This window comes from Gobius niger (genome assembly GCF_951799975.1).
Source record: "Gobius niger genome assembly, chromosome: 20".
NCBI classification, from domain to species: domain Eukaryota; kingdom Metazoa; phylum Chordata; class Actinopteri; order Gobiiformes; family Gobiidae; genus Gobius; species Gobius niger.
The window spans coordinates 23,457,099-23,471,081 of NC_136871.1; the positions used below are offsets into that span (position 1 = coordinate 23,457,099).

General features: G+C 42.5%; 1 protein-coding gene across 1 annotated transcript in view; it reads left to right on the forward strand.

Moving 5' to 3' along the window:
- The first annotated feature begins 10,989 nt into the window (after window positions 1–10,989).
- Window positions 10,990–13,983, forward strand: part of LOC306979309 (semaphorin-3F-like) — a 59,340-nt gene continuing 56,346 nt past the window's right edge. Inside the window, exons 1-2 of the mRNA XM_079578195.1 lie at window positions 10,990–11,314; window positions 12,315–12,463. Of these exons, the coding sequence (XP_079434321.1) occupies window positions 12,352–12,463 (112 nt within the window). The 5' untranslated portion in view covers window positions 10,990–11,314; window positions 12,315–12,351. The remainder of the gene's footprint in view (window positions 11,315–12,314; window positions 12,464–13,983) is intronic.

The following is a 13,983-nucleotide window of genomic DNA, read 5'->3' on the forward strand; positions in this document are numbered from 1 at the left end:
CATTCTGTTACGGACCCCATTCGTTTTAGTATTCAAGGGACTCTGTGCAAATGCAACACAGGCTCAGTATCACCATTGCTGCAGTGGTGGTCCAGATGGGGCCTTTCTGTGTTCTCCTCGTGTCTGCGTAGGTTTCCTCCGGGTGCTCCAGTTTCCACTAACACTAAAAATATGTATAATAGGCCGTGTTAGGGAGAATACTTTGAAATTGTATTTAGTTACAGAATACTGAATACGTGCCTTAAAATGTATTTAGTAACGTATTCCGTTACTTTGTCCAATCAGAGTACTGCATTCTGAATACATAATATTCATGCATTAAAGTGGCGTATGATTAAAAACATGCAGCTGCACTTGTCACACCGCCTGTCATGAACTCATTTGCCACTAATTCAGAATGCATGAAAGCACTTTGCAAATACCCACAGCCCTAAATATATCGGCCCTATTCAAGGATGAAAATACAGTGTTTATTCAATTTAAACAGCGAAAAGCTCTAGTTTAACTCAGGATTTCTCTTCAACAAAGACCACACAAGACAACACATCTGTCACGTCTAAATCGTCGAATTTTAACAAATGTGTACACGCCGTGATGAAGACACTTTTAAAATGGTGTTCACTGACTTGTTCCGATATTGAGCAATTCTAATGTAACATTGAGCCCCTCTCAGGAGGAGAATGTCAAAATGCAGCATGTCACAGTGTTAATCTGTGTGGCAGATGATAGACGCCTCTCTGTCCATCAAAGTGTGACCCGGAGCAGTCTTTAATGAGATCCATCCCCCTGTGCGGCGTCACCTCTCCCCGGGCCGTCTGCCTCCTCCGCTCCTGTCCCCTTCATCTAAGCCTACATGTGTTGTTGTTTTACGTGGAGGAACCGCTGTCGCCTGCCACAGCCAAGTTCAAGTTCAAAACAAAGCTCTCTCCAAATTGTTTTACCAAATTATAATTTTGTTTAGCTGGTGCAATGGGCATGGGAGATGTAATGTAGATTAGTGCATGTTGAGGGTAGACCCATAATACACTGACTGACCAATAATAAAAAGGTCACTCGCTCCAATATTTGGTTGCCTTCAGCTTTGACCGCTTGACCACTGCACAAAGCCTTCTCCACATAAACATATAGGTGTCATAATAATAGGTGCTTAGTGTAAGACAAATTGCCTGATATATCATCTTAAATTGAGTTGAATCGACTAACTTTGGAAACTGCAGAATTCAGTTTTGTGAACCCTTTGCCTCACAACTCTGTCACACACCTGCATTGCTGCTGCAGTCTAGACACAGGAGACAAGAATATGAAGCTCTCAGATGCTACATGACATCTAATGCAGAGATGCAATAGGTTAAGTGGAGTCACATGAGCTGCATTGTGCCAACATGTGCTTGTAAAAAGAGTTATTTAACACACAATAATGTTTCTGTCCATTGATTCATAATGATACTGAAATCAGTAATATAGATTAATAATATTGAGCCTCCGTACAGCTGTGCTACATTTGAATACGGGCTATAATTACCTCATTGTACTGTTGAGTAGAATTTTCCAGCAGAATTTAAGGGTTGGGTTTCATAGCAGCGCAGCGGCCATAGCAGTAGATAAGAAATGTTGAGAAATTAAGCGGCTAATAGTTTCACATTGGAATGACAATGAGATCAGCAGCTTTAGCTTTTCAACAGCGGGGCACAGCTGCTCAAGCAGGGAAAAGTGATTGTTTTATGATCTTGTGACAAAAAAAAGTTGTGTAGTTTAAAGTGAAAGCTGAATAAAATAAAAATAAAAAGTCAAGTGAACTTTACTGAGTTTCATAGAGAAGCGTTTTAATGGGAAAGTGGAGTTCTTCTGAAAGAGTGAGCGAGGACCGAGGGGACAGTTGTGACAACCCTCTGACAACATTTCCACAGTTAATTAGATTTTGAACTAAGCCGCTGTGAGAGACAAAGTATTGAATGGTCCATTGATGTTGTGATACCGTCTGCAGACAACTTAGAGGGGATTCCTCCGAACACAAGTGGAGCTGGTGAGAGACACTGAACACATGCCACTGTGGACGTGACAACATCACTGACATACAAGAGGTATTTGGATTATACACTGTGTTGGGGAGATTACTCTGAAACAGTATTTAGTTACAAAATACTGAATACTTACAATGTATTTTGTAACATTTTTGTTGCTTACTTTCAATCAGAGCACCGACACTATATTCTGAATACTTAGAATACTTTTACAATCATTTGCATTGACGTTATGTATAAATACTGCACATGATTAAACAAAAATAGCCGCTAGAGGAAACATCTGTGGTGAACTTATTTACCACTAACTAGGAACATAAAAAAGCACTTTGCAAATGCAGCGCTGAGGATCACAGCACATGTGAATGAAGCTGGAATTAAAGGAATAAGTTTTCCAACGTTTTCCTTTGACTTTCTTTTCTAAATACCCTCAAAGGAAAGAGTAACTGTACAGGTATAAATTCATGTATTCAATTACCTAACACTGATAATACAGACAATTCAAACAAAGTTCTGTATAATTCTATTTAAAAGACTTTATTCATATTTTGGAAATTACCTATGAAGCAGGAGTAGGTGCATTTACCACAGGTGTAAGAATACAAAGTCGAAACATCCACAAGCTTCAGATATGATTATAGTGGGCTGTTGTACACATATTATCAGACGTTAATTTTGATTTGCTAAAGTCACTCACACTATGTCTAACTCTGGCTAGAGAGTTTGTCAAAATCTGTATATGAGTAAAATGATGTTCTGCTCAAGCACTACCTTATTTCCACTATCACTATCTACAAACTATTGCTCCATGGTGTCCATGAGTCACACTGCAGTTATTACAAAATGTCACACTCTATTATTAGTGTAGTGTAATGTACCAGCAGTAGACACTAACTGCTGGTACTACTACAGCTTCTCTTATTACCTTTAAAGCTACTTCCTCTGCCACCACCACCACTACTACTACCACCACCACCACCACTACTACTAATACTACTACTACTACTACTACTACTACTGCTACTACTACTACTACTACTACTACTACTACTACTACTACAAGTACTTTGGGGCTACAGTGGTACAGATGGTAGAGTGTGTCCTTGACAGTCTTCAGCCTCCAGCGTCTGACACTGGTGTATGAATGAGAGTGGAAATGCATGAATGGATCCTCCATGTAGGTAGCACAGGCTTGAAAGCGCAATACAAGCTTAAGCCACTATTATTATTATTAAAAGCGCTGTGTAAAGAGAGACCATTTACCGTATTTACTACTAAAACAACTACAAAACTATCAACACACTATTGTCACTTTTGAATCAAATTGGTAAATTTGTTTGTCCTGTGTCACCATTTCATCTTGGTCCAAGTTTCCTCACAAAAGAAATATTATGCCCCAGTCCAATGATTCTACTTAAATGTGATTTTTTCTTTATAATTTGATGAATTCAAGAATGTTTGTGTGGGAAGATTTAAACATAAAATTTAGTTTAATAGCTTATATTTTAAGAAATTATACATAACAATAACCGCTGACAGTCATAGTGCTGAAGTTATGGGTAAGGAGTATTTCTCAAAGCTAAAATGGGTACTTAGTGGGAACTACTGCTAAGGAAAACCTTTTGAATGCACTTAAATTTCCCAATTTTCTATTCAGCGTACTGAACTTACTGTGTGGCTGAGGGTGCTGTGTGATCACAATTGTCCAGTGTCGTCTCCCTGTTCGCTCTGGGCCTGTGTGTCTGGGTGCATTCTGCAGCCACCTGTTTGGGGCCTCGTCAGAGCGGGTGCTGACAGGAGGATGAGTCGTGGAGGAGGCCCAGGGGAAAGGGTGAAGGACAGGGGACTCCTTCCACCAATCACAGCCGCTGCCAAACCAGGGTAAATTAAAGACACACATAGTAATTGTATATTTTAAGCACCATACGCGAGAAATGTTGAACCACACACATGCAAGACAGGGATGGGCAAAGAAACATCGTGCACGACTGTGCAACCCAGTTGGCTTGCAAAGTGCTCAAGATACAATGCTGTGTGGCTTATAGGTTAACTGTTGCAATTTGTCTTTATATTATCTATATAGTTCAGCTGAGGCTGTGTATTTTATGTTACAAGCTTGACAACTTTCTCAAAGTGCTACAGTGGGCCATTTCACACTACTCTCCATCGACCACTTAAGGACACACCACCAGGAGACGCAGGGATTCAAACTTCCAAATATGTTGCCTTAGCATAATTAATATACATTTGGCCAATGCAGCAAAACTATTATGATGGTTTAATGGCTTAATGATTTAATGGTCTAGAAGAGTGATGAGAAATCCTGCACCTACTCTATATTAGAATCTTTGTGCTGTGTACTGACAGTAAGTTGTTTTTCCTAAGTCCATAGTCAGATTTTGGCCCTAGCAATGATTTAAAGTCATCATCAGCAGTTGTGTGTGTTAAAAAAAAGCCCAGTCATTTCCTGCTGCCGTCTTCTTCCTCGACCAGGAGCCAGAGATGTGTGGCTGATGCACTGACAGAGCGAGACCCGCTGAGGCCTGGGAAAACTATTACCCAACACCCACCTCCCCAAATGAACCAACCGCCAGCTGACCACAGGTACCAGCAATCCAGGACACCTCCAGCCGCACAGTCATGCAAAATACGAAGCCATTGTTGATGTTCACAGCCCATTTTACAGTGGTGTGGCCTCAATGAGCTGATGTAATGTAATACGGGCTCCCCTGAAGTCAGTAGTGTTGTCGCCCAAACCCAACAAGACTGAATCAGACCAGTGGAGCCGTGCAGGACATTGTCTCTGAAACCTTTAACTCAGTGTTCCACCACAAACAAGCACAACAGGCTACGTCTGAACTGGATTCAAAATGTCTTTCATTCTGACTGGTAAACCTGTGCTATAGATACAGATGGCATCGCGTCATAGAAGGGGGCGTGGCTTTAATCTTTTACGGAAACACAATTTTCCACTCGTGTTTGCCATTGTCTGTTGGAATATGAACTTATTTATCACACATACATAAAATCAAGTGTAAATCGGGCCCGTATGGATATTTTCTCACAGCAGATTGTTCAGTAGAAGTGAAAAAAACGGCAGTCGTAGCTAGCATTAGTTGGCCGTTAGCATTAGCACGATGCTAACATGAAGCATTGTTTTAGCATTCTCCGCTATTTTTGTATTCATGGGCTGTTGAAAGTGGTTCAACAGCCCAAAAATACATAAATAACGGAGAATCGTGCTAATGCTAACGCTAGCCAGCGCTAGCTACGATTACCGTTTATTTGCTCCTACTAAACAAAAAAGAAATATCCATATGGACCCGATTTAAACTTGACTTTATGTGTGATACGTAAGTTCAGATTCCACCAGAAAATGATTAAAAAGAGTGAAAAATTGTGTTTCCCAAAAGATTCTGTTTCCCAAATTATCCTTCTATAGCGAGATGCCGTCTGTATATATTTTATCAACATTAAACTGACAGTTTGACAAGTCTAAATTCCTGTTATGTGTAACATTTTAAAATATTTAGAATTTGACTAAACAGTTGAAAGAATAAATCCTGATGACACCTGGAACAGACCGGTCAACAGGTGTGTCCAAACCTTCTCAGACTTTCAAGTCTCAGAGATCAACTCTTGGTTTTGTTTGCTTCTTTTTATATATTTATTGTCTTTTATCATAACTATCTATCTCCTGGTGTTTATCTTCAATTATTATTACCCCTCCTCCATAGAAGAGGCTCGAGTGCCCCGTAACAGTTTGAGAACCACTGATAAAACGACTTAATCCAAACAACTTTACCGCAGCCTCCTCCTGCCGCCTTCGCCAGCACCATGAGACAAAGTTATGTTATTTCAAAATGGCAGCTGTCCCAGTTTTCATCCCTGTGAAGCCTGAGCTGAGTCAGAATCCGCTTCTGTGACTAAACAACAAATGCAAACACCTCACAACCTGTCAAACAGCAGTCGCCATGGAAAATATGCTGTTTACGAACGTGCATGTGTTCGTAATCAGCGATAGTGAGGCATCGAGAACAAATCATAACCAAGTCTAAATATTTGCATAAATCAAACGTCCAGTTAACAAAATCTGCTTTCATGTTTTCTGACGTATCTTTTACATGCACATGCGGTTTCCTGGACTGAATAACGCCAACAAAAGTAGTCAAATATTCATCCATTTGAGAGTTTGTGTAGTTTGATCTAGAAGCAGCAAATGAGGGTTACTGTGATCCTCGCACAGACATTACTGGTACAAAAACACCCGGGGCTAGAGGTTCGACTAAGTCTGCTCTAAATCAAACTAACAACATATGGATCTTTTGTTAATAACTGTGTAATGGGAGAATAGTCATAATATTTATTGAGGTTAATCGGGAGAACATGTTCTTTAAAGGTGCATTATGGAGCTTTATTAGTGAGTAATTGACCTTTTAATGACCCCGTGGTTGGCATGGCACCTTTGCTTTCCATCACGGTCGCCTCTATCAATCGTTTTTTGGAGTTCCTAGTTCTGGTTTTCACTGCTGACGGACCCTCTCACCAGAAACCCGACGAAACAAACAAAAGGATTGATCCGGAGTGTCGTTCAGGCCACCCTGATTGAAAGCAAAAACGACACGATAAACACCCAAACACTGGGTCAAAAAAAAGTCACTTACGCACAAATATCAAGTTTGTTTCACATTGCATATTAATAAGAGTTAATGACACAGCCTTAGATTAGATGAAGAGACTTGGCGTGTGCGCTCACAGCAGGTGCCCATGAACTCCATATCTGAAGTCTATTAGTTGAGTTTTCCAGCTCAAATACAGGTTTTATTTTCCTCTTGTGAGGTTAGTGTGACTCTACATCCGCACCATTATCTGTTTCCCATTTAAATGCTAATGAGCGTGCTGCCATGACAGGTAAAGCCCTGCAGAATTTCTAATATCTTTTCAAACTAAAAGGTTGCAGCTCCGGGTAGGATGTTCCTCATTAAATCCACTTTAAGCTAAAGCGAAGGCCCGTCAGTGTCCCTGTCCCCCTCTCTCTCCTGTCTCTCTGTCCTCCTCAGTGCTCAGGCAGATGTTTGCACACTTCGCCACCATCAACAGTATTAATTGCTGTCCCCGTGTGGCGCGGCGCGGCGGTGGCGAGGCCTGTCACAGTCTGTTAATAATTACTTTTCGTGGCACAGGAACCACTTATGGCAAAGGTTAGAGTGTAATGAAACTCATACGAGGAAAGGCCTTTGTGTCTTCATTGTGCATCTGTATTGCTGCTGGCACCTGTTTACTTGAAGAGCAGAGTGTTCATTAAATATACTGTATGTGTCAGTGCACATTATGCTGGGGCTGAACTCACTGGATAACTATATGGAAAGTGGCTTCTGCGAACACTTCGCTCTCAGAACGAGGCTCTCTCAATAATGCATGCAGTGTTACCTTCAGGCCGGCCTGGAAAATGGAAACATTTCCAAATGGATAGGTTGAACTTGAAGTCAAACACACATTGTGAAATCCCATCAATTCAAGGAAACTAAATGTTAAAGTGATACAATATGTAACAAATTCCCCAAGAGCATTTGGATTTATACCCAGCATCTCCTCCGCAGAGCACAAAGCCTAACTGGCCGTTTTTCACAGTTGGTCTAAATGTGTTCCCTGTGTCTGGCGCCGGCTCTGATCTCTGCTTCAACGTTTCTGCTTCACATTGTGTTCGATAGCAACAAGAAACTGTGCTGCAGGAAAAGCTGGAAAGCAAGGGGGACTTTTATGAAGCCGCCACTTCACAAAAGCAGGATTCAATAATTGCTGCCTCTTGTCTCACGCAAGTGACAGATGGTAAGGCCACCAGGGGCCTAAAGATGGGAATAATATTGTTGATTAAAAAGAAATATAGGAAACAACATGCAGCTGTTGGCTTCAGGTCAAGAAAGAGAATCTAAATGAAGGGAAACAATACACGGAGTCAGTAAAGAGAGTTGATGACAGGATTAGACTTGGCTCCGAGCGCTCTCTCTGATTGGAAACTGTTTAAACGATCAGAGTTTGTTCAGATTTCTGTGTTTGATTTGTTGTCGGTGGAACTTCATGTTATTATTGGTCAAGTCTGGTCAACAGACATTTCTCAGAACTGAACCACCTGCAAAGTCTGAACACTGTTGAAAATACCAACACCCTCCAAGACGTTCAATTCACTCTGTTATTTCCATATCCAGCCCATACAAATTATAGTTTACAAGCTCACATGGTAATTTCACCACTTACGGCAATGCAACTGTTGTGCCCTGCTCTCCTCTTCCTACTGTGAGCATCAAAGCCATGTGCACATTGTACAGCCTGTTTTGCATAGATTAATTCAACAATTGTCTTTCAGGAACACCATTCTGTCTTCCTTGGATGACTCATACTGTAGGTAATCATTTTGTTTGACATACATTTGAACCTTAGGTAGGCTATGTAGGATTTAAACATTACCTGCGTCAAATATTTATTTCTGCTGAATCATGTTGCCAGATTTATGTGAAAAAACAAATACAAATTTTAGAATTGTGCTGCTACGACTACCTTTTAGTTCTTAAAGTCAGCTTTGCCGACCGCCCCATGCATCCTCTGTAACACTATCTTTTATAAGATGTCCATACGCGTGAATCACAAGGCTTTATGTTCCAATAATGTAATCTGATTGTGCACAGTAACTGGACAGACTGTGTGACACCTAAGCCTCCATGTTTATGATTTATAGAATAATAATAAGCATGCACGGCGGGTGTCAGCTGCCTTGTGCGGTGACTGGATAAAAAGCAAAATAAGCCTGTGTGATCAGGCGAGGGTTTAAGGCCAGATTAAGAGATTTGAGACTCCATTTGCCCATGAATATCTGATGCCAGTGATCCTCGCTGGAGGGTGGCTGAGGTGTTGGGAGGAATCTGGCTCCATGTGTGTGTGTGAGCGACTGTATTTGTGAGATTTTGGACCGGAGTAATAAGACTAGAAAATGGTAAATGGTCTCAACTTATTTAGCGCTTTTCTACCTGAGGCCCGAAGCGCTTTGCAGCAGGAACCAGTCACCCATTCACACTCTCATTCATACACCGATGTACGCAGACACTGGAGGCAAGGTGGGTGAAGTGTCTTGCCCAAGTACACAACGACAGTGTGCACCTGCAGGAGCTGGGATTCGAACCCCTGACATTCCGATCATGAGCCGACCCGCTCTACAAACTTGCAGCAATGCAGAGCCCGAGGACATAGATCTTAACCAAACAGTAGGATTGAGCAGATCAATACAGCACCTTTGTTGATGTGGTATACAAGTGCTCTCTTTGTTCGGTTTGTTAGTTTAGGTCAACGACCAGTTTGCAGTGGTGCTATACTCTTTCCATTTCCGAATGATGGATTGAACAGAGCTCCGGGAGATGTTTAAATCTTGGGAAATCTTTGTATAACTTAACGCTGCTTTAAACTTCTCCACAGCTTTATCCCTGACCTCTCTGGTGTTCCTTGACCTTCATGATGTTGTTTAGTGACCAATGCACTCCGACCACAGCTCTGAGGGCCTTAAAGGAATAGGCCACCGTTTTTACATACTGAGATATGCTCTTACCTCACTTTAGTCTAGTTAATATATCCCCGTCTGGTCTTTGTCCGTGCGCTCTGCCAGGCAAACGGAGCACATACGCAGCCTCTCCCACATGTCACATAGCTCCAAAAAAGCTCACGATAGAAGCTACCAAGCTCTTCCACGTGTTCCCTATTTAAATAAAGTTACGTGAAGTGTTTTCATGCGAAGTATATTTACACAGAAATGTAGCATGTCGATTTTATAAGCAAATAAAAAGGGGAACTATATTGTGAGGCGTAATGATACGAGGAGTAAAACGTCCGCGCAGTAACTCCTAAAGGTTATTGACGGAAGTGAGCGGGGGAAGTCTTTAGGAGTTACTGCGCGGACATTTTACTCCTCGTATCATTACGCCTCACAATATAGTTCCCCTTTTTATTTGCTTATAAAATCGACATGCTACATTTCTGTGTAAATATACTTCGCATGAAAACCCTTCACGTAACTTTATTTAAATAGGGAACACGTGGAAGAGCTTGGTAGCTTCTATCGTGAGCTTTTTTGGAGCTATGTGACATGTGGGAGAGGCTGCGTATGTGCTCCGTTTGCCTGACAGAGCGCACGGACAAAGACCAGACGGGGATATATTAACTAGACTAAAGTGAGGTAAGAGCATATCTCCGTATGTAAAAACGGTGGCCTATTCCTTTAAAGAACAGCTGAAATTATACTGAGAGTAGATTACACACAGGTGGCCATTTTGCTTTCACTTCACAGTTGTCGGTTACTTGTGTGTGAACGTTCAGTAAACAAATCAAAATAAAATCTTTATGTTTAGGGTTGTAAACATGACAAAATGTGCAAAAGTCCAAGGTGTATGAATACTTTCGAGAGGCACTGTAAGTATCACAGTCTATGTTTCCCCTCAGTCCCAATTTTTTTTTTATGCACAGCTGCAAAATCAAAGTGGAGATACAACTTTTTTTTTTAAACTTTTATCTCATCTCGCCATGTTTTAACAACATAATGAGTTGTTCTCGTGCAAACGGAATAGAGAAGTTTTCATGCTGGCCCACATGTTGCTTTCGATCTGATTGCATTTGAAGCCAGCGGACACAGAAAGGCCACGGTTCTCCTTTTCATTGAAGCCGTGCTAGACCAGTGCGTCATCTGTTTGGATTCCTCCACCTTTTTGGAGCTCACCTGCGTAAAGACGACACAATTACGCGGGTTACAGGATCGAAGGCGGGCGCGCGACGCTTGAGGGATGCTAAAAGGTCGTCGTCCTCCCCAGTGGGTGTGTCCACCAGCGTCGCGCGACACTATCCACCTGCACTAGGCGCTCCTCCGCACTCACTCACTCGCTCCCTCCGCGAGCAGCACCGTGTGGCACACTCTCTCTCTCTCTCTCTCTCTCTCCGCGCAGCGACGCGCCTCATCTCAGCCGCAAGTCTTTTGTTTTCTTCTCCCTCTTGAGTGGAAAATACCAAAAGCTCTTGATGCGATTCGGGACATCACTTCAACTTAAGGCGCCTGCGTCAAGTTAATTGAAAATCCGGGCTTTTTTTTTTTTTTTTTTTATTGTTTCCCCCCCTCCTGTGGGATAATCGTGCGAGATCCGAGGCGATACGAGTGCGTGCGGGCTCAGGGGGCTCAAAGGGATCTAAACCTGCTGCTGTGGGCTGGATGCTTTTAAATGTGGACCGGATTTGGATGAACGCACGACGGTCGTAACGCAGAGGTGGGTCATGAGAGATAGTCACTTGGAAAATGTTTATTTGTGGGTGAGAAGTCTAGTAGTTGTGCGTCTGGTGTGCGCGTAAAACGGTGCAGGCTCGCGCTGGGGGAACGCGTGAGCCGAGGGTGCAAAGAGCAGCAGGATGCCCTCCCGATGGATCCCCGAATAAGACCGCCTATTTCACCGATTAAACTTTTAAATGAGGACGCATTGTTCCTCGCCATTCTCACACTCTCGTCGAGCGCGTGGGAGGCTGGTGTCAATGAGCAAAGGAGTAGGAAAATCTCGAGTTTTGTGAAGGAAAGTTTGAGTCCTTTATGTAACGCAGAGCCGCCTGAAGTGATGGCAAGTATAAGGTGGCTGCTGTGTTTTTTTTTATTTTATTTTTTTTATTTCCACGTTTATTTGCCCGTATAAGTGACACGTGGTCCGTGCGCGTGCCAATAACTCCAAAGCTGCAGTCACGCTTTTATTTTGGTTAACGCTCCGCTTTGGAGTTGTGCCCTCGGGGGGGGAGGAGAGGAGGGGGTGCTGCTTTATGTGGGAACTTGATCTTTGCGCCGCTTGACTGACAGTTTGACCTCCTCAGATCTACATTTACAAGCAGATCAGTCCCCATGCGTGGCGAAGGCGCGCGCAAGGACGCACGGACATAGTTTGATTCTCTTTAAAAAAAAAAAGCGTGATGGATGATGGAAGGCAGGATGTTAAACCCCCCCACTCGTGCGCACAGGCCGGGACAGACAGTGGCCATCTTTCGGTTGACAGCCCAGTCATTATTTTGTGGCGAAATGTGTTGATGTTTTGCAGACCTCCTTACGAAATCGAAAGAGAGGCTCAAACAAAGATTTAATTTCAAACATGGTCCTCTCCTTTAAAACATCTCAAATGATATGCCCCCTTCCTGGCTATAGATTGCAGTGTGTGACATGTTATAAAGTAAATTATACATCAACGCTCCAGACTGTAGTTTTCCCTGACAGCTTTCCTCTCTCTCTCTCAGCTCCTTGTCCCTGGTTGTCTTTACAAACGCTGGAACAATGTTGTGGGACCCTCTGTGCTGGCTCCTGGCCCTGCTGGCCCTCTCATCTGCGGCACTGCCCCCCTCCAATGAGCCCATGTCCGCTCCCAGGATCTTCTTGTCCTTCAAAGGTAAGAGTTGACACTTAATTCATGTTGTTGTGGTGCAAATGTGGTGCAACACAGCTAGAAGGTGCCGGTGGAACAGGCCAAATGGAACGGGGTCTTTCTGTGTGGAGTTTGCATGTCCCCCCCCCGTGTCTGCGTGGGTTTCCTCCGGGTACTAAAAACAGGTACAATAGGCCGGGATGAGGCTAGTAATGCACTTCCACTCAATCCAATGTAGTTACTTTAGAATCGTTTCACACAGTTGTATCCAGACGTCGCTACACACTCTTCCAGCTTGATATTTCAGTGTATTTCAATTTGACCACACGTTTTTATTTATTATCACTTGTTTGTGATGCAGTTACTCCGCCGGTGGCCCCAAACCACAAACCACCAGTTGACAATGCATCATAACCTCACACTTCTGACCTTACAACAAATTTCACAATGTGGCCAAAGCAGCATAACCATAAAAAACCTGCTTAATTACTCCTTTGCAATTAGCTGTTATTTTCTGCTTTTGTTTCGAATCGCAGTGTTTTCTATTGCAATGATGTGCTGGTTTGTGCTGAGGGTGCTATTTCAACTAAATGGCATCTGCACCCTTGTGTTGGACAAACATTTTGAGACACACGAGCAAAGGAAATGTCAATATTTGAGGCTCTTTTTTGTCATTTTTAGACGCTTTTCGTGGTGGAGTGTCAATGTTTTCTTTGGTGTCTTAAGCCTAAAGAGTTACAATAGAGGGAAAACATGGTGCTGCATACTTTGTGAGGGTAAATATAGTTTCAGGACAGCGTTGCCTCTGGTATAGACAGCAGACAGTGGAGTTGACCACAAAGGGCTCAGTGAATGGGAGTAAAAGTTGGGACACTGTCATTCATGTTTACCTCAACCACAGGGTAATGTTATGTGCTGACTTTGTAGCTGATTGTCAAACATACTGTATGTGGCATGCCGGGTTGCTTGTTTTTGTTAAGTCAGAAGTTAAACTGGGTTAGTTTGATCATGATTATGATTTTTCTTCTGCATCAACAGTCAAAGTCGTTTTAGTGAGCTTTGTTTCAGATGCAGGCATTTTAGCGCAATTCTCTGGTTTTCTCTGTTTTTATTTGGTGAAATGTGTTTATTTTGTGTTGAATTGAGTTGTGTTTAATTAGCAGTGGAGAACCAGTAAAGTTATATTGCCTTTGCGTTGTGCCACTAGAGGCAATGGAGTATATACTCACTAAGTAATTAATACAGCCGCCTGTGATTGCTATTGCACACTTTGAGTTGATAAGAACGCTAAGAAAGTGGTTCGCTTGTTCACATCACACTGAATCCTGACATGACCTCATCGTAACAGTGGAATAGTTTATTTTCACTTTATTAAGGGCTTTGAAACACATTTAGATATTCTTGGATTACACCCAAAACACGAACACAAAGGATGCCTAAAGCATCACTGAAGTCTGGATAAGTTCATTGGCAGTCATGGAGGCTTGACTCTATTCCAGCTCATTTAAACACGAGAGAATGAATTCTGGACAATGACCAGCATC